This window comes from Triplophysa dalaica, chromosome 13 (assembly GCF_015846415.1).
Source record: "Triplophysa dalaica isolate WHDGS20190420 chromosome 13, ASM1584641v1, whole genome shotgun sequence".
Taxonomy (NCBI): domain Eukaryota; kingdom Metazoa; phylum Chordata; class Actinopteri; order Cypriniformes; family Nemacheilidae; genus Triplophysa; species Triplophysa dalaica.
In genome coordinates, this window is record NC_079554.1 from 6,889,149 (window position 1) to 6,910,936 (window position 21,788).

The 21,788-nt window shown below is 35.8% G+C and overlaps 2 protein-coding genes across 2 annotated transcripts; one reads left to right on the top strand and one right to left on the bottom strand.

The window, feature by feature from the left end:
- Positions 1-7,595: 7,595 nt before the first annotated feature.
- On the bottom strand, positions 7,596-15,208 carry prdx6 (peroxiredoxin 6). The gene is made up of 5 exons (XM_056765252.1): positions 15,046-15,208; positions 11,902-12,058; positions 9,244-9,390; positions 8,386-8,532; positions 7,596-8,128 (listed from the first exon to the last, which is right to left on the bottom strand). The coding sequence occupies exons 1-5, from the start codon at positions 15,135-15,137 to the stop codon at positions 8,003-8,005; spliced, it is 669 nt and encodes a 222-aa protein (XP_056621230.1). The 5' UTR covers positions 15,138-15,208; the 3' UTR covers positions 7,596-8,002.
- A 940-nt stretch (positions 15,209-16,148) lies between these two features.
- On the top strand, positions 16,149-21,633 carry plpp6 (phospholipid phosphatase 6). Its single transcript, XM_056764621.1, has 2 exons — positions 16,149-16,784; positions 19,279-21,633. The coding sequence occupies exons 1-2, from the start codon at positions 16,304-16,306 to the stop codon at positions 19,644-19,646; spliced, it is 849 nt and encodes a 282-aa protein (XP_056620599.1). The 5' UTR covers positions 16,149-16,303; the 3' UTR covers positions 19,647-21,633.
- The last annotated feature ends 155 nt before the right edge of the window (positions 21,634-21,788 follow it).

The following is a 21,788-nucleotide window of genomic DNA, read 5'->3' on the forward strand; positions in this document are numbered from 1 at the left end:
TGGTGACATGTAGCGACTTTTCAGGCAGGCCTAAGCTACTTTCCATTGAACACTGAACAGCATATGCTATTAAATCAGATGTGTTATTATTCAGGTGGCTGGCTACACTTTGATAGTTAAACTAACTTGCTTGGAAAGATTTTGTTCACACTGTTGTTACACCATGACAGTAGTTCATCTAAAAAATGTATTTCTGCTGTAGCGCCCCTTGTGGCAACATTGAACATGCAGTGCATCTAATGTTATGTGAAAAGTGTTTTTAGAAAGCAATAATGCCTAAAACCGCAGAGATAAACTGGTTCAGAATATGAATAGATGATCCCTGAAATTTCAGGTTACCTGAATGAGACTTATCATCTGTCTGAAGGTGACTGATATATATTGGCTTTTGCCAATAGTGTAAGACTTGTTATCAAAAGCATCGATGTATGGTTTTTACACAGCCTTCGATTTCTCTTGCACTGGGTAAACCAGTGAAGCCTTTCATTAAATATTAGTCAGATTTTTACTTTTCATCTCAAAGCTGTAGAAAATCTTATTTGTGATAATGAAGGGTGTTCAAAGAAGATCTCTCCCATTCGCACTTCTCTCTCTCTGTGGAGCAGCCAATCTTTCTCTGTGCTAATGGTCCTGTTTGAAGTCTGTGTTTAATGGTTGGGGTCTCTTTGTCATGATTATATATGTGTGCCATTTGCGTTCATCCTGCAGAAATGAGCTGTGGGTTGTGGCGGCGCATGACGTAGACGCGTGTGCGGTCTGGGTAAGAATGATTTTTTAATTTGTCACGACTTCTTTCATTCCTCAAATTATATGGAACTGGCGGCTGATTTATTTTTGGAAAAGTAATACGCTTGAGACATTAACAGCCAAAACTGTTTAGTAGAGTATAGCACAGTGACACAGACACATTATATTATGACTGATTGTTTTTCTCACTCTACTGGACCTGGGAAACTGAAGCATCCCATATTATCAATTGTATTACTCACCATTATAAATGTTTCACACTGTAGGTCTGATAACGTAATGTTGTTCCATTGGATTGTGGGTAGAGAAAATGTGTGAGGTTTTTCCTGACCACTTTAATTATATGAAAGCCTCTAGCTTCAAAGGAACAACCCAAAAATTTTACTTCTTCTATCAGTCACAAACCCTACACCAATGCTGCTCTGAATTTATATAACTTTCTTCTGTGAAACATAATATGAAAAATGGCTTTAATGTATTTAATGAAAGTGAATGCTGCGTATCTGTGTTGCAAAGTACAAAACTGAATTCATTAAAGATGTTCATATGCTTGAATTTTCATATGAGCTTTATTCCAAGTGAAGTGTATAATATGATGGTGTCAAATTTTCTAATCTTATTTGTATTTCCACATATTAGGAACTTTCCTCATCACAATCTGTCATGTGACAGGCCGTCAATCACATTTAGTTAGAGCACATTGACATAAAGCATGTATGCAGATTGTGGAGATCTACTGTAAGTATAAATACATACATCTCATTATATAAAGAATGGAGGTTAAGTCCCCGTGAACCAGACATTGCGATCGTTTTTACTTCCATATTTTGACGCATTTCCAAGTGAAATGGAATTTTTTATGAGAAAAATAGTGGGCATGGATTTTGTCTTTCTCTTCGATTTGATTGGATGTATAAAAATAGCAGATCCATTTTGAAATTGAACTGGCAGCAGTTATCGGATGCTCTGCCCAAGTCGTCTATACGTCATCTAAGATGGATAGTCATTTCAGGACGGAAGTGCATTTTCAGATTTTAATTAAAGATTATGAGGGAAAAAGATTTTTAAAAAGAGAATGACCCACAATGATAAACTATTTACAAAAACGCTGTTATATTTCTGTGCCATGGAAGACAGAATCCTATGCAGGTTTTAATCAACATTATGATAAGTCGGCTAAATACAAAAATAATTTTCATATTTCTGTGAACCATTCCTTTAACAATCAAGAGCGGGTGTGGTGTATGTGTGTGTTACCCCCCTGGTCTGTGTGTGTCCAAAGGGTCACACAGCAAACAAAAAGCTTGAGAGTTGGAGTAATGAGACATGTGGGGTGTCAAAAAGATAGAAAGAGTAAAGGAAGAAAAGGGTGGAGGTTTGAGGTTCTGTGCTCTGTTTTTAAGATCTGGCGACACCTGGTTAAATTCACCTCTAAAAATAACTAAAATAACTCTAGTTTATAGATGATAATTATTGATCTACAGGTGCACATACCAATGCAGAAAATGTATGATTTTATTGAGGGGTAATATTTGGTCTATGGAAATTATGTTCAGGTATTTAATTTCATAAGGCTTATTTTATCAAACAAAGTATGTTGTCAACATCAAATACTTATATTGAACGATTTCATTAAAATGATTTCCAAGACTCTCAAATTATCATTTAATTCAGTGTACAGGAGGAGTGATATTGATGGCATGAATAGATGCCATATGCCATCGACTGAGACGCAGAAGTTTCATTCTCTGTTTGTATAGCAAACAGGCTGTCTTTTCATCTCAACACAAAACAATTGCACGCATATAATCAATATAAATATAGCAGTGCAAGTTGTTTTCAGGTTGCTTTTTTCCAAGACATCTCTAACCTGTCCAGGATACTGCCCCACAAATCTTGTCATTTTTATAATAATAATATCTAACACATGCTGGTAAAATGTATACCTTGTAAGTGTCTGCCAAATTCTATAATGAAGAGGTATTTTTAACTATGTAAACTTAGAAATCACACTATGTACACACATCCTATATTTGTCACACTCTGTCACACTCAATGACATCTATGAGTACGGGAAGTGTCTCAATTTAGCTTTGTGGAACTGTAACAGTGACCTAATTTTGCAAGGAAAAATTCCAAAATGGTCTGAAAATCTCAGCATGCACCATGATGGACATTAAGACAGAAACATTTACTACATCTATAGTAAACTAAAACATTGTCTCACTAAGCAACTGCAGCAGTTTCTTCAGCAAATACAATATAGTATAATATGATACTTGAAAAGTTTGTATTAAGAAACCATATGGCCAATAAAATTAAATGTCACATGCAGATGGAGTGATTTGTTACAGCCCTTTTCGAAAGGCATTTCAGTTCAAAGAAATAAAGCGTGTGTAGAGAATGTGCCTCTTCCACATCACAAATGGGCACCACACATCGTATCCACATAACACCCATTCTGTATTTCTTAAATTCTCAAATAAATAATATAGTACCCATCAGGTTATACTCATAAGAACCAAGAAAGCGATATGCCAGACTGGTGGGAAATAGAATAATGAAGACCAGAACATATGACCACACAAAGCTGGCAAAAAAAAGCCCCGATGCACAGCTAGAATGGAAACCCTCAAACATGGTGTTTAACTGAGGTAGTCTTTGCTTAGCAATGGTAGAAAAATCAAATCAACCGATGCTCTTCATTGTTTGGCAGATCTAGGCAGATAAACAGTAGGTGAAAAGCAGACAGGTCTGTGGGGAATGAGCTCCATGTTGTTGACTGATACATGATACCAGCTGACATCTGGCACCCTGTTAGATTGGCGTCCCCACAGCACGCACACACTTTAAGAGCACTACAACTCACGCTCTCCAATAGATACTACACATAAGTACAGGTCCCAATAGGGCCGTATAGTCTATGGGCCGCTGGCACCACTGAGACACACACACATACACCAAAAAACATGCCACATGAGTCCCTCATGTACCGGCTAGACAGAGGTTATTCTGGGAAAGTGGAGGGTGTAGCACCCTCTTAGGAGTTACACGATGGAGACTGACCGTCTGACTGTGAGTGTGCGTGTATGAGTTCAGTTATAGGGAAAGAGGTAATGTCTGTCACTCACAATATTCTGACACTTGCCCTTGTGGTCTGGTATGTGAGAAATGTGTTTGATCTGTAGAGGTGGATGCTCGAATCTGCTTTTGTATTTGATATGTACAAATGAAGTGTGTGAGAATATTCCTGTGAAAAACTTTTCTTTACCCTCCAACAACCCTCATTTCTCATCTGTCACTTAAACGCTGCAGCTGCTTATTGTCTAAAGGTCTCTGGTTACCTTTCTTCTTGTCACAGATCACACACACAAATATTGACCAGGCTGCATATTTCACTATGAAACAACCTTTTAAAGTTTTCTAAAGTTTAAAATTCTTCCTCTTTTATGTTCACACACAAAAATATTATTTGCTATAAAATATCCATGTCCAAATTATTAAGCCACGTAAAATTACATATCAAACACAGGTTTCTGATATTAAGTCACCCCTTTATCCCAGTGTACTAGAGGACTTGATTTTTATAAGCAAAAAATATGAAATGCAGTTTAAAATATCTATAGACACAAAAAACGAAAGAAAAAATGTACTAGGAATTTTCTGCCAAGACAGAAAATACAGGTGGAACTCAATACAGAAAGGACACAATGTAGAAAAAAAACTTAAAATGTACTGGTAATACTGGTACCTTGAAAATACTTAACTGGTATATAATAAATATTATATTATGTTTTTATATTTTATAAAAAATATTAAAACTGGTTAAACAACTTTAAATACGTAATACTTAAAATTCCTTCATATTTCTACAGTATATAGCTAACTATTTTTGCAAAAATTATTGTTCCCTATACAGTATGCTCTTAAAAACAAATCCCATAAAAATACATTTAATTCAAATAAAAAGATTGTCACATAAATATCCAAGTTTTTCCTTTTTTTTTTCATCTGACCAGTACATTTTGCTGTCTATTTCTGTAATTGACATGTTTTTACCATATCACAAAAACAATTTCTGACTTCTAAATTTTGTAAAATAAAACGGTGAAATTCTGTAGAGTTTTTACCGTGTGCAATTAAGTTTGAGTCTAAATTTGATACATGTTAACACATTATAAACAACATTTGCAGGCCACTTATTGACATGTCTTTGGAATAACCTGTGATTTAGTGCCTTGCCGAGGGGCACAGTGTTGAAGATTAATTGCTTACCCATTGTGCCCTAACCTGTCAATTTCCAGGCCTAATGTTGAAAAGCACACATTTTGTGAAAAAAAGAGATCCTTTAGATGAGTTTAATGGATGTATCATATTGCGATTTGGTTACCATAACCTTTGAAATGCACACTGGAACACAACTTACCATCATTGGTTAAGTTGTCTTGTGGGGTTTACCTACTGTATAAACTCCCAAAAAACAGTATTATAACAGTTGTGTTTACTAGACAGACTCAAGGACTCGGCAAAGTTAAGTACTGCATCTAGTCCATGCAAACTGAAGTGCTCATGCCATCTAGTGGTGTTTTTTTTCTTTAAAAACTTGAAACTTTTCGTTTCTCTGTTTACCAGCTAGGGAGGTCACGCTCTTGCCTGAAGAACCTCTGCAGCTGAGGGGGTGAGATGGGAATCCCTGTTATCTTTATGACATTCTGGGGAGGGAATAATGGAGGGGAGAGAGAGCGAGAGCATCTGGCCCTCTCCGTTAAACTTCCATGACCTTCAGATTGTTATATGATCTACAGTTACTTAGATTGAATAGTTCTGGTAACTCAAACCCTGTACGGGTCCCTGTCCTATCATCACTACAGCTATCACCTGCTCTTCAGAGCCCACGGCCAAACCCGGGGAGAGCGCTTCCTGCTGGTTACACTGGACTGAGGATTGTGTGTCAATGATTTACTCAGTTAAGTGCTTGTGTTGGAACATTTTTCATCTTTTAATGGACAAATGGAATGTTTGTGATAACAAGGCCCAGTATCATGCCTCATTGGCGCCCGGTCTTGATGTTTCATTTCTTAGTTTTAGAATTTCTGGATGCCTTTTGCGGCGGATCAACATGTTCAACAACATACCAGCAGGGAGGTTACATAATTTGTCATCTCAAGGCATGACACCTTAAACTTCTAGTATAGACTTTGAACGTTTGACCCGTTGTTGTAGATTGGGTGAAATGGCATTTGAGAGATTAAATAGGAGATCTTATTCTGCCATCTATTGGTTATCGCACCAACTGCAGAAGACTATCTGATCACTTTTCAGTTTATTTTTCAGGAGTCATGTTAGATGACATGTTGGATGAAAATTCATATTCATATACATTTCCCCCAATTTTAGATATTAGTAAAATATGTAATCCACTGAAAAACCACTCCTTAGAGCACCCATTCTAAAAATCTATATGTGAATATATACACTACATTCAAAAGCTCAATGTAACTAGGGGAATTAAAACAATCCCAAAATATATCAAAACCTGTGACATTTTTACATCATTGTAGTCGATATGATTTTATTGAACAGCTTCTTAAAGCCTCACCCAGAGATGCCTTTTTAAGGAGTTCCTTTTAATTGTGGGTTCTTATTGGCTTTTTTTCTATGATTATTCAAGTTTAGATTCATTTTTATTAAACGTTTTCTAAAAAGGTCCGTTTGAGAAATTATATTTTGAAAAACTGATTTCTGACATTTAAGCATAGACTTTAGATTAAAAGGTTGTTCTGAACTTTTCTCTCAAGTGCCATAAACCTTTGAATGCTACTTTTATGAAATAAGCATACTTATGAAAAAGATCAGGCTATTATATGTTTTTATCAATGCCCTTTTATATTTTTTTTGCTTTTCTGTAGCCCAACTCCTGGCTACACCAAGGTCATGGGTGCGATTCCCAAGGAATTTATGTACATACTAGGATCTATTGACAGAAATGCAACATAATATACATAACTATGTCTCCAAAGCTGTGTAAAGACCTTACATGTGTTAAAATCACATTGCTCCTTTAAAGTTATAGTTCACCCAAGAATGAAAATTCTGTCATCATTTACTCAACCTCTTGTCATTTCAAACCTCTATGACCTACTTTCTTCTGCAGAACATAAAAGGACATATTTTTAAGAAAGCTGGTAACTGAATAGCACTGCCCCATTCACTGTTGTGGGGACAAGCCAATGCAAGCAAATGGGGGCCAGTTAACAACATTCTTCAAAATATCTTAAGTCATACAGGTTTGAAATGACAAGAGGGTGAAAAATGATGACAGAATTTTTTTTATCTATAATTACAATAGATTAGTTGGCACCTGACATTTTTGATATTAAACATGGAGTATTACATGGATAACATGGATATTAAACATGGACTGTTTATTATGCTGTATTTGTGAATTGCAAAAATCGCAAAATGGATCGTTCTAAATGTGGTGTTAATTTAATATCTGAAAATCATTCTCAAGATTTCCAAAAAATCTCAATTTTTCTGGTCTCTCAAAAGGGTGGTTAGGTTAATTAAAATAATATGAGTCAATAGGGGTTAGATTTGATAATCTTCCAAATATCTTCATGGGGGTTCAGCATAACAAAGAAATTTGTACAGGTTTGAAACAATCAAATGATGACAGAAATTTCTTTTTTTGGGGGGGGGGGGGGGGGAGTATACCTTTAATGACACTAATAAAGCTGAATAAGAATCGACCCCTTTGCATGTGAAGCATTATGTTCAGTGTTTGATTATACAATTAGTATAACAAAATGGCACAATCTACCAAAAATAACAACAGTAGACTTAAATGAAAAAACAAACAGTTTTATTGAATTTAAGGCACAATACAACAACTACATTGTATCCCTAAAGTCATTTGACCAGTACAATTCAGATTTTTCAATTGTTATATAAGAAATAGGTGATGGATCCCTCATGAATAAATGAGAGGACACAAAGAACAGTTTCTGAATCTAATCCCTGAGGATCCCCAACAGTACACATTCTGGATGACTCATGTCTTTGTGTACCTTACTACACGAACACGCTAATGTGTTTAATCAGGTGAGTTTTAATAGGAACATATTTGAATGATGTACTGTTGGCGAACAGGTATACAGGTCTCAAGGAACATGTCTGAGAACCACTGGACTAAGTGCTTATGTTGGTAAGGTGCCATTTCTGTAGTAGTTCCAATGTAGATTACTTTTTACAGTTACAGTTTAGTGTAGCGTATGTATTTTTTCCCAGAAGGCACCTCTTTAGTGGTAAAGCCAGCTGGGAAAAGCTTGTTGGCCTCTTCTTCTGAGAGGGACGGGATGACCATGACCTCCTGTCCAGGCTTAGATAAGCACAGAAAACATATTTATTCCAGCATTAATAAAAACACAGACTTTAAAACAAATATAGAAAACGGAATAGAAAAAAAAATTACAGAATAGAAGAGGATATTTTAAAAACCTTTTAATACAACATTCTATGACTATTTTCACTTTCACAATATGTAGCCAAAAATCTAATTCCACTAAAGCATTAATAAGTAAATCGATTCAAGGTTTTCTTATACTTCATACCAAATCAAGACATTTGAAATCTTACCTTCCAGTCCACGGGTGTGGCCACCTTTTTAGTAGCAGTCAACTGCAGAGAGTCTAGAACACGAAGAATCTCATCGAAATTGCGCCCCGTAGTGGCCGGATAGAGAACAGAGAGCTTTAGTCTCTTATCAGGACCGACAACAAAGACCTGAAAAAAATAGGACAAATGGCAGAGTTTGATATATTTACACAATTTTAGCTTCAAGAGTTCTTGCTTGTTTCATAGCTAGAGTGCTATATTATATACTTCAAGATCAAATGTATGAGGCTACTCCCTCCTAATAAACAGGTTACTATTCCAGATCCACCAGTCAATAGTACGTACACAAAAACAAGCATGTAACATGTAGCCTAACACATTAAGATTGCATTCAAGGATTACAATTCATTTTAATTTCATTCCCTCCATCCTCAGGGTTGTTAGCGTTGCTTTACTGTTCAAGCTATGGAAATACAGTACTGTGTATATACTGTATGATAGCGGGTCATTGGGGTAAGCAACAGTCAACCTTTGCAGAACCTGCTGTGAGACCAAAGTGCATTAAAACGCACAACAAGATAAACCAATAGTGTTCTAGAGGCATAGGGGACTTTGGGTGAGTTACATTTAGCAGAAAATCAACAGAAATTTTGTCAGGCGGATCAGTTTCACAATCATTTTCTATTCACTTTGTCCATTTCCAAGAAAAGTGGTTGTAACATGTTTACAGGCAAAAATACTTACATTACTGTAGTTCTTTAACAAGTATTTTTCAATTTTATTATATAGAAACCTTTGACATGTAATGTGTATGATCCAGGTAAATTCTACAGGGCATAATAGGAAAAGACCTCATATTCTATTTTTATTGAAACTCACACAGCGGGCAGTGAGTGGGATCCCATATTTGTCCCTCTCATCAGGGTCCAGCATCCCCAGCAAGACCGCTAACTCCCTCTTGTTATCTGCTATGATTGGGTACGGCAGTGGACTGCATACATTCTCTTGGTTGAATGCCATAATATCCTTGAAAGAACAGAAATTAAGTTACTACAGAGTAAAAATTATAATTATTTATCAACAGTGTTTATGTATAAATGTGTGCATAGTGAGTGCGTTAGAACAGTTTCAGGCAAAGTGTGGGATCTACCAACTTGTACTTATACGTAGAATTGTGTGTAAATATAAGCACACCTCTGAGCATGGTTACGCAGAAAATGTAGTGGTAGAACACTTATACCACTAAAAGGAAGTGTGTTTCCAGTGTCTTTTATTTGCAAATACTCAATTAGTTAAATCATTGTTCAAGCTAGACATTCATATAATTGGTGTGAGAAGCTACAAAAGAGAGATGGGAAATCATTTGAAATAAAGTTATAGTGCCATGGCTGATCTAGCTCTGCTGGAAGATTTGGCAAACCTTTTATTGAAAGCACAATGTAAAACACACACTTAACAGAACAATATATAATATATGAAAAACTAAATACAAGAAAAAACATTCAAACAAACTGAAGAGAAAAAAGAGAATTGCAAATTAATCATTATTAAAAATTATATAAATAAAAATGTTTAACATCTTATTGCTTTTCCATGACATCGTCGCTTTACCAAATCATGATAACATAATTTCACCAAAAAAGAACTGCAAATTTGGTTCCTTTTCTGAACATTTTAATTTATGCAAAATAAATCTCCTATACATAATTATGAATCCCATATTGAGCATAACATGCATTGCACAAAGAATACGTTTTCAAAGACGGCTGTGATCTGTTTAGTGAGAGCACGGAGTACATTCACTTTTATAAAGGAAGGTTTCATCATCTATGGTTCATTGGGGGCATTTCCGAATGCAAATGACATAAAGTGAATGAGCATTGTACTTAAGAACATCTAGGATTTATCAACAATGATTACTCACTGGTGTGCGTAAGAACAGTGTTTGATAAATGGGTGTTTCTGCAGCTACGGGCACCTTTGACTCTCCAAATGTTTTTTAAATCAACCCCCTGTGAATTTTTATTTTAATCATCAGAGTCTGTAATACATATAAAACAGTCAACAAAATTGCATGGAGTCATGTAATTTAACAAATAAAATGTGCTAAAGTAAAAGACATGTGAGCAACAACAATGACATTTTGGCTAATATTCCAGCTTTCTGGCAGCTAGCAAGGTCTACCGAATTAGTTTTGACTATTAATATCTTAATATACATGAGTTAAACAGTAATATACATTTATTTTATTTAAAATGTAGTTCAAATACAGAATTACTAACTGTACGGTAAGGACACATAATAAATACTGTGTTTTGGGGATATTGTGAGTGAGTGAGGTGGCCAAATCTGTCAGCAATGTACTCATGTGGTAATTTCTTTTTAATAGAAACTAGTTGTGGGTCGTGAACAAAAATGGTGTTTGGACCTATAAATGCTTTATAATTTTATATTAACTCACATTAATCATTAATTCTATTTTTTAGTGACTATATTTATAAAGCGTCATATGACAAATTTTGACAACAATCTAAAATGAAACAGCTGGGACTTAAAAGTGGCAGTGTAGTTGCAGAAACACCCAAATATGGATTTTTTTGTACTTTCATTCGTAGGACAAAATATAGAACCTTTTCTATGCACTTTTGATAAATGAGGCCCCAGGTATTAGGTGAACATGACCTATTTGTCAGTTATGGTGACCCATACCCGAAATGTGACCTATGCAATTGCACAGCAATTGTTGAACACACGTTCACCCGGAGCAGTGGGCAGCGATCACTGCAGAGCCCGGGGAGCAAGTAGGGGTAAGGTGCCTTGCTCAAGGACACCTTATCTTTACCTGCCAGCCCTGAGAATCGAACCAGCAACCTTCTGGTCACGAGTCCCACTCTCTTAACCATCAGGCCACGCCCCTTCGAAAATGCGAAAAATAAAAATGCTTGGTTGTTATTCACTTCTACTATGAGCATCAATGCAGAATATGTAGACCTCTGCATATTTGGATTGTGAATGGGAAGTGTTGTGGTTAAACAGACACACTTTCTGTTAACCGTAATGTGATATCACAGCACACAGTGCTGTGGGAACTGAGAGTCTGCTTAATTTACAGGAACCCAGCAAGAGTTCAGCCAAAGTTGTGGGGGGGTATAAAGTTTGTGTCTATCCCCAGTAAAAGGGAGCGAGCACACAGACCACACAGACCATTTGTTTAGATGTTCAAACATAAATTTTCCATAACGAGGCAGCAGTCAGGAAGGACTTAGCATTGAATGTCTATGAAAACTTTTCTACAGTTCATGTTTCCATGTATAAAAATGTATTAGGAAAAAAAAGAGAAGCCCTTACTGGAGTGAATATAAATGTTAAAATAATAAATACTTTGAGTCAGTTCCTGTAACTTTGATAACATATTTGCCAAAAATAATTGAATAACCGATTTATTTTAACTTTAATTATTACCGGTCACATTCAGGAAACTCTTGCTTGTTCTTTTTAGAAAGTATATGAAGAAAGTATGTACATATATACACAAACCTCACTCCATTTGCGGTGGTCCTCGACACTGTCAATGGACAATGCGATCATCTTTACATCACGTTTCTTAAACTCATCACTGAGCTTTGCTGCTCGGGCTAGTTCAGTCGTACATACTGGAGTGAAGTCACGTGGATGAGAAAACAAGATACCCCATCTAATGAGGAAAAAATAAGTTGGAACATGTGACTGTAGTCTTTTAGGTGGTAAAAGTTGCATTCATGAAAAGAAACATGATGACAGGGTAGTTCAAGATTGAGTTTAAACAATTACTGCCTAGAGATTTCTGAGAGTTTTTGTTCTCAGTTAATACAACAGGTGGGAATTTTAATCTTTCCAAACTAGACACACCCACAGGCTCTCCAGACACTATTTTACTGTGTTATTATGAGATCATCTCCCATATTTCTCAAGGGATATAGCAAAAGAATCATTCACTCCCTGCAGACATGAATGTAAGCCAATCTCAAAACATTATTTTATCTGGGAAACCACTATAAACTAAATAAAGGAATGGAGGCCTTTTATACTAGATAAAATGTCAGACCGATTCCAGTGCTCTAAATCACATGTAATCCCTACCATGCAACCCTGTTGCTTTGACAGGTTTTCAGATCATTGTTTAGGTAAATGCATAGGACAGCACTTTTTATTGAAGAACCAGAAGAGCTGTGGCAACCACAGTGTAAAAGTGTGTCAAGCATTTGTCATGGCCCCACAACGGAAGGAAACGGTGTAAACTCTTTGTTCTGCCAGGCTTTGTAGTTTAGTGATTGGATGATAGCCATAAATATGTTTTACATATCACAACCGAATAAATTCCCAAGCCCCTAGATTTTGCAACATGGAGAAACGTAATCCAGCCAAAAAGAGGAACTTTTCCGATTTAGAAATTAAAGTTTAACCTTGAAAAGCAGATTCGAAGGAAGCAACACAGTATTTTTCTATTGGATATTTATGTTTTGTAAATACGAGCGAAAATATCATATTTTATTATTTGTGTTACACTATTATTTTTACACCAAAAGTATTGTTGTTTCTTTAAATTAGTTTGGTTGTTTAATACATTTAAATTTAAACAAAATTAAACTGACTTTAGTCATTAATGTGTTAATGTAAAAATAAATCTCTATACTTTACTGATCATTTTAGGGCGCAATTATAGAATTATTTTTATATGTAAATGTTTTTATACAGTTTTCTTAAGGTAAAGAAAATATGGTCTGTGGTGGAGATGGCAGATGGCTGTTTATAAGCAGGATAAAGGTTTAAAATATAATGCTGCTAATATTGCATTTCAGGCTGCTTAAATCAAGCACACACAGTTTTATGTAAGCTTCATTATTTTTTCTCATGCAGATCTGTAAGACGCATTCCTACCGTGACCCAGTACACAACTTCCACCCCATCGAACATCGCACAAATAAAAAAACATCAAAGCATATGTGTTTTCTGTTTTTTTATAAAATGCATATTCGTCAAACAAAGAAGCTATCACCTTGCAAAGACATAACTTACCCATTGCTTGTTATTGATTATTGTAGGTTTTTAAATGTTTTACTTTTAATTGTTTATTTTAATTGGGGTAAATTATCTTAGAAGTAGCCTTAAAGCTCATGAAAGTTTTTGAAACATGAAACATGAAACAACAGCACCCGTTCGCCTTGTAATTTCAAACATTTAACAGTCATGAAATTAGGCTAGAAAGGAAAATATAGAAATCGCATCAGAACCTATTTTTACATTTGTTAAACTAAACGAAAAAAAAACTAATCTTTCTATTTGTCATTATTCCTTTTCAGGAATAATAAAAGGGTAAGTGTACAAAGACATCCACGCTATCTCAAAACTTGCGTACACAAACTGAGACCTGTCGTGACCAACCGCTCACGTTCATATTGATAAATGGGAAGTTTTGCGTGAAAACGACCGTATGCTCAGTTTTCATAAATGAGGCACATTGTGTGCAAAGTTTGGCTTGAAGTAGGAACCACAGAAAAGCGCCTTTTTTGTTAGGCATCACATCCAGGCCAGATGGGGACAGTTATGCAACAGGAATACAGCTGGAATACAGTCAGTTCAGTGACCCCAGCCTGCTTAACACCAACATTTAGACCTGTCAATAGACGTTTTATAGACCTTTTGGGGTTTGCAAATTATATTAACAGGCACATATGCAGGTGACAGTTAACTTAAGGCATTAAAGTGCTTGATGCATCATGATTATGCATCAATGAAGCATTTGCAATTTAAATCTTCCAGTTCCATCATTTATATTATATAAATGAGCAGTGTGAATTTCAAGCACATCAGGCTCTTGCCCAAAATCTAAACAATTCTGATCTTGTTATCACAACAAATACAGTCACAATGACTAAGCACATTTTACACTCCTTCAAAATCAAAACACAGACATATTTGAGAAAAATCATTACTGCTACAAGAAAAGAATAGCTGCTTTGTAAATTGCAATGTAAATCTTCACTAATTTAAACTGCTTACATGTTAAATTTCAACAAATACCCTTGATCTTTGAGCTGCTTACAACCTCTCCCCTGCTATAATATACTAGTTGTGATTGTGAAAATACATAATAAAGTTTATGAGTGCATGCATTATTATGTCATTTCAAGGCAAGCCAAAAAACAGGTTTTGTGCCGAACTTCTTGATAGCACATTAATTATATGGTATGCTACACCATGGAAGGCTGTCACTTCTATGGAATGTGCTGCAGTTAATAAAGAAATGCAAATGAAGCGAAAATAAACACAAATATTAAAACTAACCCATTATTTAGTTATGAGTTTTAAGCAGTTACTGTAAACGCTAAAGTCTGCCATATTAACATAAATTATATTTATTTATTCAGCAGACGCTTTTATCCAAAGCGACTTTGATGGTAAATGAGGGAACAGGAATCCCATAAGCACAGTATACAAAGCTATGTTTATAAATAGGCATATTGAAACAGTATTGAGATTTTAGCACTGATGCAGATAATCATCACATAACCTTCCGACTGTTAATCACATTATTCTTTCGTGTCAATGGAGAAGGCGTGCTCTAATCACATCAAACGTCAATATCAGCCCTAACTAGGCCAACATACTAAAATACAATAAGTAACACAATTGGTTACTTACGAATTTCCCAGGAATTCATGAAATTTAATCTTGCCGATCGTAGTCTCTGCTTCAAAATTAGGGAGCACGTCTCCCAGTAGAATGCCTGGCATTTCTGATTTTCAAAGTACTTTCTCTCAAATCTTGTTGGCACATGTAACCATGGTACGGCAGTTTATGCAGCACAAGCAGGAAACTTTCACGTCACGTGGGCGGGGCGACGCTGTGATTGGATGAAATGAAGTTCAAGGCTCAAACAAGCAAATGATTGTAGTTCTTTTAAATTATTAATAACTATTTTAAGCAACATATGGAAAACGAACACTGATATTATACATTTAAAACAAAACGTCCTTTATGGCCATATGCATATAATTTAGTAACTAGAGATTAGAGATTAGAGAAATAGATATTTCATTAAGAAATTAACAAACAACATTATTGCTGTTTTTACAGTTTTAATGAAATGCTGGTAAATTAATATTTTTCTTTCATTAATTGCTGTTGCGGAACTGAGTTCCGCGTTTTATTTATTTATTGTTAATAGATTAAACCAAAATTGTGTCATCTCATAAACTCAGTAACATTATATTCCATAATTTAACACATGATCTAGTATGTAGAAATACACTACGGCATGTCAAAATACTCAATATAGGGCAAATGTGCTACGTTCAGCATGTTCTGTGAGTATGAGCTGCTTTATATGCATCATTTACACATACTTTTTTAAACATATTTTTAATAATCTCATTGACTCGAATTGAATTAAAAAATTACCATTTGGCCAGTGAACTGTTTTCACATCCCAATTTATTCAGTGCTATGTCTTGAGGGGAAGAGAACTTTTAGACAATGACTCTCAATATTTCCATTCAAATCCAATATGGCACCAATATAATGTACCGAAAGTACATTATAGAACAAAAGAAATACAAGCAACAACCCTAATATCAGTTTGTACTGTGTTTTTCTACATACTAGATCTGTAGTGTATTTTATTCATCAGGGAGTGCGGCCACATGGCAGATTTTTTTTCAAAACTAAAATTATTTGTTTTATGAAGTCATGTGGTTGAATACAGTACGACATTTCCCAGAGTTCATTGCGCAGAAAGCTGCTGTTCAAACATGGCGCTGTACGGAGCAGTGGTCCGACGTGTTCTCTTTTATTACCTGTAAACTATGATCTGAAAACGAGACATCGAAAAGATCCAACAAAAAAACGGAAGACACTCCAGTCATATCGGACCAGCCTGTCTTGGCATCGGTAAAGTAAAATGCCTTCTCCTAAAGCGCGGAACAGTGCTGGGCGCAGCGGCAGTGTCCCGTCTCCCGGCGGTGGAAACGGACGCTATGAGTTCAATGCTCTGAACCGAACTCCTCAGCACCTGCTGCAGAGACAGGGTTCCGATCCCACATCGGCCAGGCTCCGAGCCTCCGAGAGCCCCAACCGACGACGGGGCTCGGGTTCATCTACCTCCTCCACCGGTGCACAGCAGTTACCAGAGGAGGACTGCATGAAATTAAACCCTTCTTTCATCGAGATTGCGCTCAGCTCTCTGCTGGCTATCGACCTGTGGCTGTCGAAGCGGCTCGGTGTGTGCGCTTGTGAGGACTCGTCCTGGGGCAGCGTGCGGCCGCTCATGAAGCTCATCGAGATCTCCGGCCACGGGATTCCATGGCTCGCCGGTGCCGCGTACTGTCTGTATAAAAGCGACAGTATCGCCGGTCAGGAGGTCATGCTTAACCTGCTCATGGGTAATGCACTCACTCACACTGTGGTTTTAATTCTGCCAAATCAATGGTAGCCTATAATGGATCATTATATGTGTTGATTTGTCCCTCAGAGTGCAAAAAGGGAGAAACATATTAACAATAATAAGTATACCCTTTTATTACTTATACGATGTAATAATTTATGCGTATCATTTACAGCATATAATTTGTCATTGATGAAATTACCTTACGTGCCCCATACATTTACTGTTAGGGCGTTCCTGGATATGTTTTGGTACAATTAAAGAGTTTAAACTATTGAATAAGCAACATAGCCTGACTCTCATCTGTTCTTAATCAAACCCTGATGGTTGTTTTACATATTGATTTCTTAAGGGCTTGTGCATTGTCTTCTCTTTCCTTTTATTTTCAGACTCATTATTTTCCTCCGGTGTAAAATGTAATCAAATCATTATTACCCCCTTTACCTGTTACTCACCCCTGATATTTTTCTTTTGGACCCTTCATTTACTCACTCAAGTGCTTTAAGTTCCAGAGAAATGCCCAGGTGAGGCACATTTCCATTGCACTATTACTGTGGCTTGCTGCAAGCTCTGTTAAAATGCAACAGGCTTTTTATTTGTTGCCTGCAGTGTTAAGAAATATAAATTTACCATGAGTGATAAGGAGCTATGGTGATCCTACTGATACCACTGCAGCAGTTTTAACTTCTGTACCTTTGACATACCATTTAATAATTAATGTACAATATGACCTCAGTAGTTTGTCCAGCTTGTTTGTGAGTTATATGCTTAAGGCCCGGCAGACCTTCTTTATTTGATTCCAGATGTAAACTGTCATTTCACAACTATACGCCCAAGTGTTTCAGAGAGATCTGTTCATTTCTGAATGAAAACATTAATTGTATTCATGCTGGTAATAATACAAATATTCTGGTTGAAGATATCCATAATTGGTCATAGATTATTATTATTATAAACAGATTAACGCTCATCACTCAAATTAGGGTTAGGTATCGAGAATCGGTTCAATTTTAGAACCGGTTCCAAATTTCAAAGAACCGGGGATTCGATTGGATGCGCGCATTACGGTTCTGTTTATCGATTCCTTCCTGTTTTAGTCACTCGCGAACACTGGTTGTATCTGTCTGCTAGGAGGACTTGCGACAAGGACCTTGTCTCATTATGCACATGCGCACTTCATTACATTCGGCACTATGACTGACCGCAGCTCACGTTCAAAAGTTTGGTTAAACGTTGTGCAAAAAGATGATAGCATTGCCACATGCAATTTATGTGGTAAAGATATCTCGTGCAAGGGAGGAAGTTCCTCTAATATGATGAAACATTTGCTTCGACTCGTTATTAATCTGTAGGAATGCACCGTGTTTAAGTCTCCAAGCAACAGTCCTCCTGCTACAAGGCACCAAAAACAGCTAATATTAGCAGCGTCTCACACTCTGGTACATATATATATATATATAGATGAAAGAACTTTGTTTAAGTTACTTATTTTTTTTAAATAGTGATCACAATTAAATACATTCGAGAAGTTGCAAGACAACAATTATTTAAATTATATTAATATGAATTATTCAATCAATTTTTAAAAATGAATTAATTCAGTGTTTTATTCACAAATAATTGTTCAGATATTGACAATCTACCGTTTTGAACGACTCTTGAATGAATGATTCAATTAAAAATTAATGTTAACTGTGCTAATTAATTTTGTATTTATGAACACATACACATAAGTGCACTTGTTTAAGAAAAAATATAATTAATAAACGTTTATTTAGAATTTAAATTATTGGTAAATATTAATTAAAATACTTTCTAAATATATGGACAAGTATAAGTTAGCTTTGTGTTTATAAATACAAAATGAATATGCACTGTACACAAACATATATTATGTAAACACAGACTTTTATTCTGGATGCGATTAATCGTTTGACAGCCCTAATTTAAACACTTCTTATGTTGTATTTATGTGTTATACTTAAATAGTATTGGTTTGAAATTGCTTCTGATTATTCATTAATGGAAGTGTTGTTATTATTTGATGAATTGTCACAGTTAACAGTTAGCCTACTAGTTAGGTTATAGCCTCAATGTAGCAAGAATAAAAGGTAAAAACTTTTTTTTTTCTCCTCAAACAATATTGGAATAGGAACAGAAATTCGATAAGAACCAGATTCGATAAGCAGATCGGAATCACTAAATTTAAAACAATACCCAACCCTACTCAAATGTGAGTTTGGAACTGTTTTAGAACAACCCTCAAGTGCCTTGAAGGAATAGTTTCCCCTAAGTGTAAAAATCCTGCCCATTACATACTCACCCTCATGCAATACACTGTGTGGTGTTGTTGATCTGCCAAATGCAAAAATGTAAATATTTCCTGTGTCACTAAACATCGGTCTGAATTCTATTTTGTTAAGGGCAACATTATATGTCAGTTAGTTGTATAGTCTCGCACTAATTTTACTCCTTTTTCTTCGGATTTTCAGCCTTGGTTCTGGATCTGGTGCTGGTTGGTGTGGTCAAGGCAGCGGTGCGACGCCGACGTCCTACCCATAACCAAATGGACATGTTTGCCACTTTCTCTGTGGACCGCTATTCCTTCCCATCAGGCCATGCCACACGTGCTGCAATGTGTGCCCGTTTTCTATTGGCACATCTGGTGCTGGCTGCCCCACTCCGGGTGCTTGTTCTGCTCTGGGCGTCTTTTGTTGGTTTTTCTAGGGTTCTCCTCGGACGCCATAATGTGACAGATGTTGCGTTTGGTTTCTTCATGGGTTACTGGCAGTATAATTTGGTTGAGATGCTGTGGTTGTCACCACTAATGTTTCAAGGCATGATCGGACAGCTCGCCTGAGAAGTTGTAAGAACTTGAGATGGGACTAGATTTTTTGGGGGGATCTAGACTAAATCGGTGTTTGGTGCAATTAATTCCATGTTGTCATTCTTAATTGTTTCATATGTCTGCTAACTAAAATGTAAAATATTATCCATCTTCCAGCAATGTTCAGGGTTTTTATGAAGTTATGTTCTGTCAGAAATCTGCAGTTGATTGTCAGAGAGTGGTATGAAGGGTCTTATGTTCTATCACTCATCACTGTCTTCCTCTCTTTTTCAATTTTTTGGCTGACCACTGTTGATTGGATCATTTGTGACTAATTTGAAAAACAGGTGTAAAGAGGGAACATTTGCTGTTTGACATCTATGGGGTCCATTTTCATCAAACATCAGCCAGAGTTGTATCTCTAATTAATATGAAAAACTCTTCTTAGGTGAATATTTAAATAAGCAAAGAAAGATATGAAACAGAGGGCTGAATTTTACTGCGGCATCAATACCTTAAGGGTATGTGGTGTACTCAATAGATATTCACAGGGGAGTTGTGATTGAAGTTCTGTTGAATTTCGTTTATTTACGGGTTGTATAAGGCTGCTTTGATACAGTTTTTTTGTTGTCCTGTGGAATGTTATCTGTTGTGTAGTGTGATTTCTGGATTTAATGCTTTTCTTTGTTCTGTAATGTTTTCTCTCAAATGAATGTAGCCCTGCATTATTGTGACAATGCCAAAAGATATTGCACTTTTAAACACAATCTTTTTCAACCGTGGTGTACATCAAATGTAGTTAATGTTTTCTGGGGTTTTTTTAGAGGTAAAGTCTCAGCTTTGATTATAGAGCCATAAATTGCATGGTATGCAGCAAAACTGTAGCCACTCATCACAGGAGAATCATTATGACTGTTTAAAAGTTTTACATAGGCCTTCATGGCATCATGATGGCTGTTACTTTCACCAAAGTCACAGAAACACCTCTATAACTAAATTGCACAATCTGTACAGTGATGGTACTAATGGCACTTTGATATATATATATATATACATAATTGTACCAAGTGTATCTACAAAGGTATTTAAGATATGTTAACATGTGCAAAAAACATGGATATATCATTGTATACCATCACTCTTTTATAACATTCTTGTTGTTTTATTATTGTTAAATTAGTACTCATGGTAAAAGGGATTTTTTATTTTATAGTGTGTCGGATTCCAGAGCATGTTTCTAACCCGAAAATAACCAACAGGTTTTTTTACTCCTGAAGAATGTGTATGGACAGTAACAGACTCAAGTTTGTGTGTGAAATATGATTTGAAGTTAAACTCAATGCTGGAAAAAATTATTTACAGTATGTAACGGATCAAACATGATATCGACTTATCATTTGGCACGCTGTTCCTCTGTGGCATTCGTTTTTCAATCCACACCACGTTTTTTTGTCTCTTTGAGGGCTCATGACTTCAAAATATATAAGTAATAAGTTTCTTGTGATGTTTGTGGGAGTCTTCACTGTGTAAAGAGAACCATCTACATCATTCTTTTCCTGTGCAATAATTTGGTTGTTTCATAAAAGTGCAGCCATTGTCATTTGTGCAATATAACAATATACAAGACAAATGGGAACAAAAAAAGAATGCTGTATTTAAATTGCAATAATGTGATGTTCTGGTGCTGTGTTTGTTTGCTAGAGACCATGCATATTAGCCTTTTATACGTGTAGTTAAGGGAGGGGACATTTTTATGTTTAAAGTCTTAAGTGGTTTCACCAACTATTACACTACAAATAATCTCACATTTGACCATTGCTGTCCAAAGTGGCAATGTAACTTCATGCTTATGTGGTAGATGCTATGATTGTTTACTATATTTGTGATGTAAAATATACTCTACATTGATAATAACGTGATTGTATTTTTTAAATAAATATAACAATTTCATTGCGTTGATTCTTTTGAAATTTTGCCCCATATATTTACACTTTGAGAATAAAAGAACAATTTGAACCCATTGAATAGAAGTGGCTCTATTTTCTATTATTATGCTATACATGTGTTAGACTAACCGGACACAAAAGGTACTTTCGTTAATAGTTATGTTTGTATTGAAGCATTTGGTACAAATACAGTAAAGATTTACAATACATTATTTATAGAGTGTAGAGT

What these genes read in the sequence shown, in the direction of transcription:
- prdx6 (XM_056765252.1), bottom strand. Translation starts at nt 15,137, where the DNA reads ATGCCAGGCATTCTACTGGGAGACGTGCTCCCTAATTTTGAAGCAGAG. An exon ending in CATGAATTCCTGGGAAATTC is followed by an intron (nt 12,059 to 15,045) that starts GTAAGTAACCAA and finishes TTTCCTCATTAG; the next exon opens with ATGGGGTATCTTGTTTTCTC. An exon ending in TCCCACTCACTGCCCGCTGT is followed by an intron (nt 8,533 to 9,243) that starts GTGAGTTTCAAT and finishes TATTTTTTTCAG; the next exon opens with GTCTTTGTTGTCGGTCCTGA.
- plpp6 (XM_056764621.1), top strand. Translation starts at nt 16,304, where the DNA reads ATGCCTTCTCCTAAAGCGCGGAACAGTGCTGGGCGCAGCGGCAGTGTC. An exon ending in CATGCTTAACCTGCTCATGG is followed by an intron (nt 16,785 to 19,278) that starts GTAATGCACTCA and finishes TCGGATTTTCAG; the next exon opens with CCTTGGTTCTGGATCTGGTG.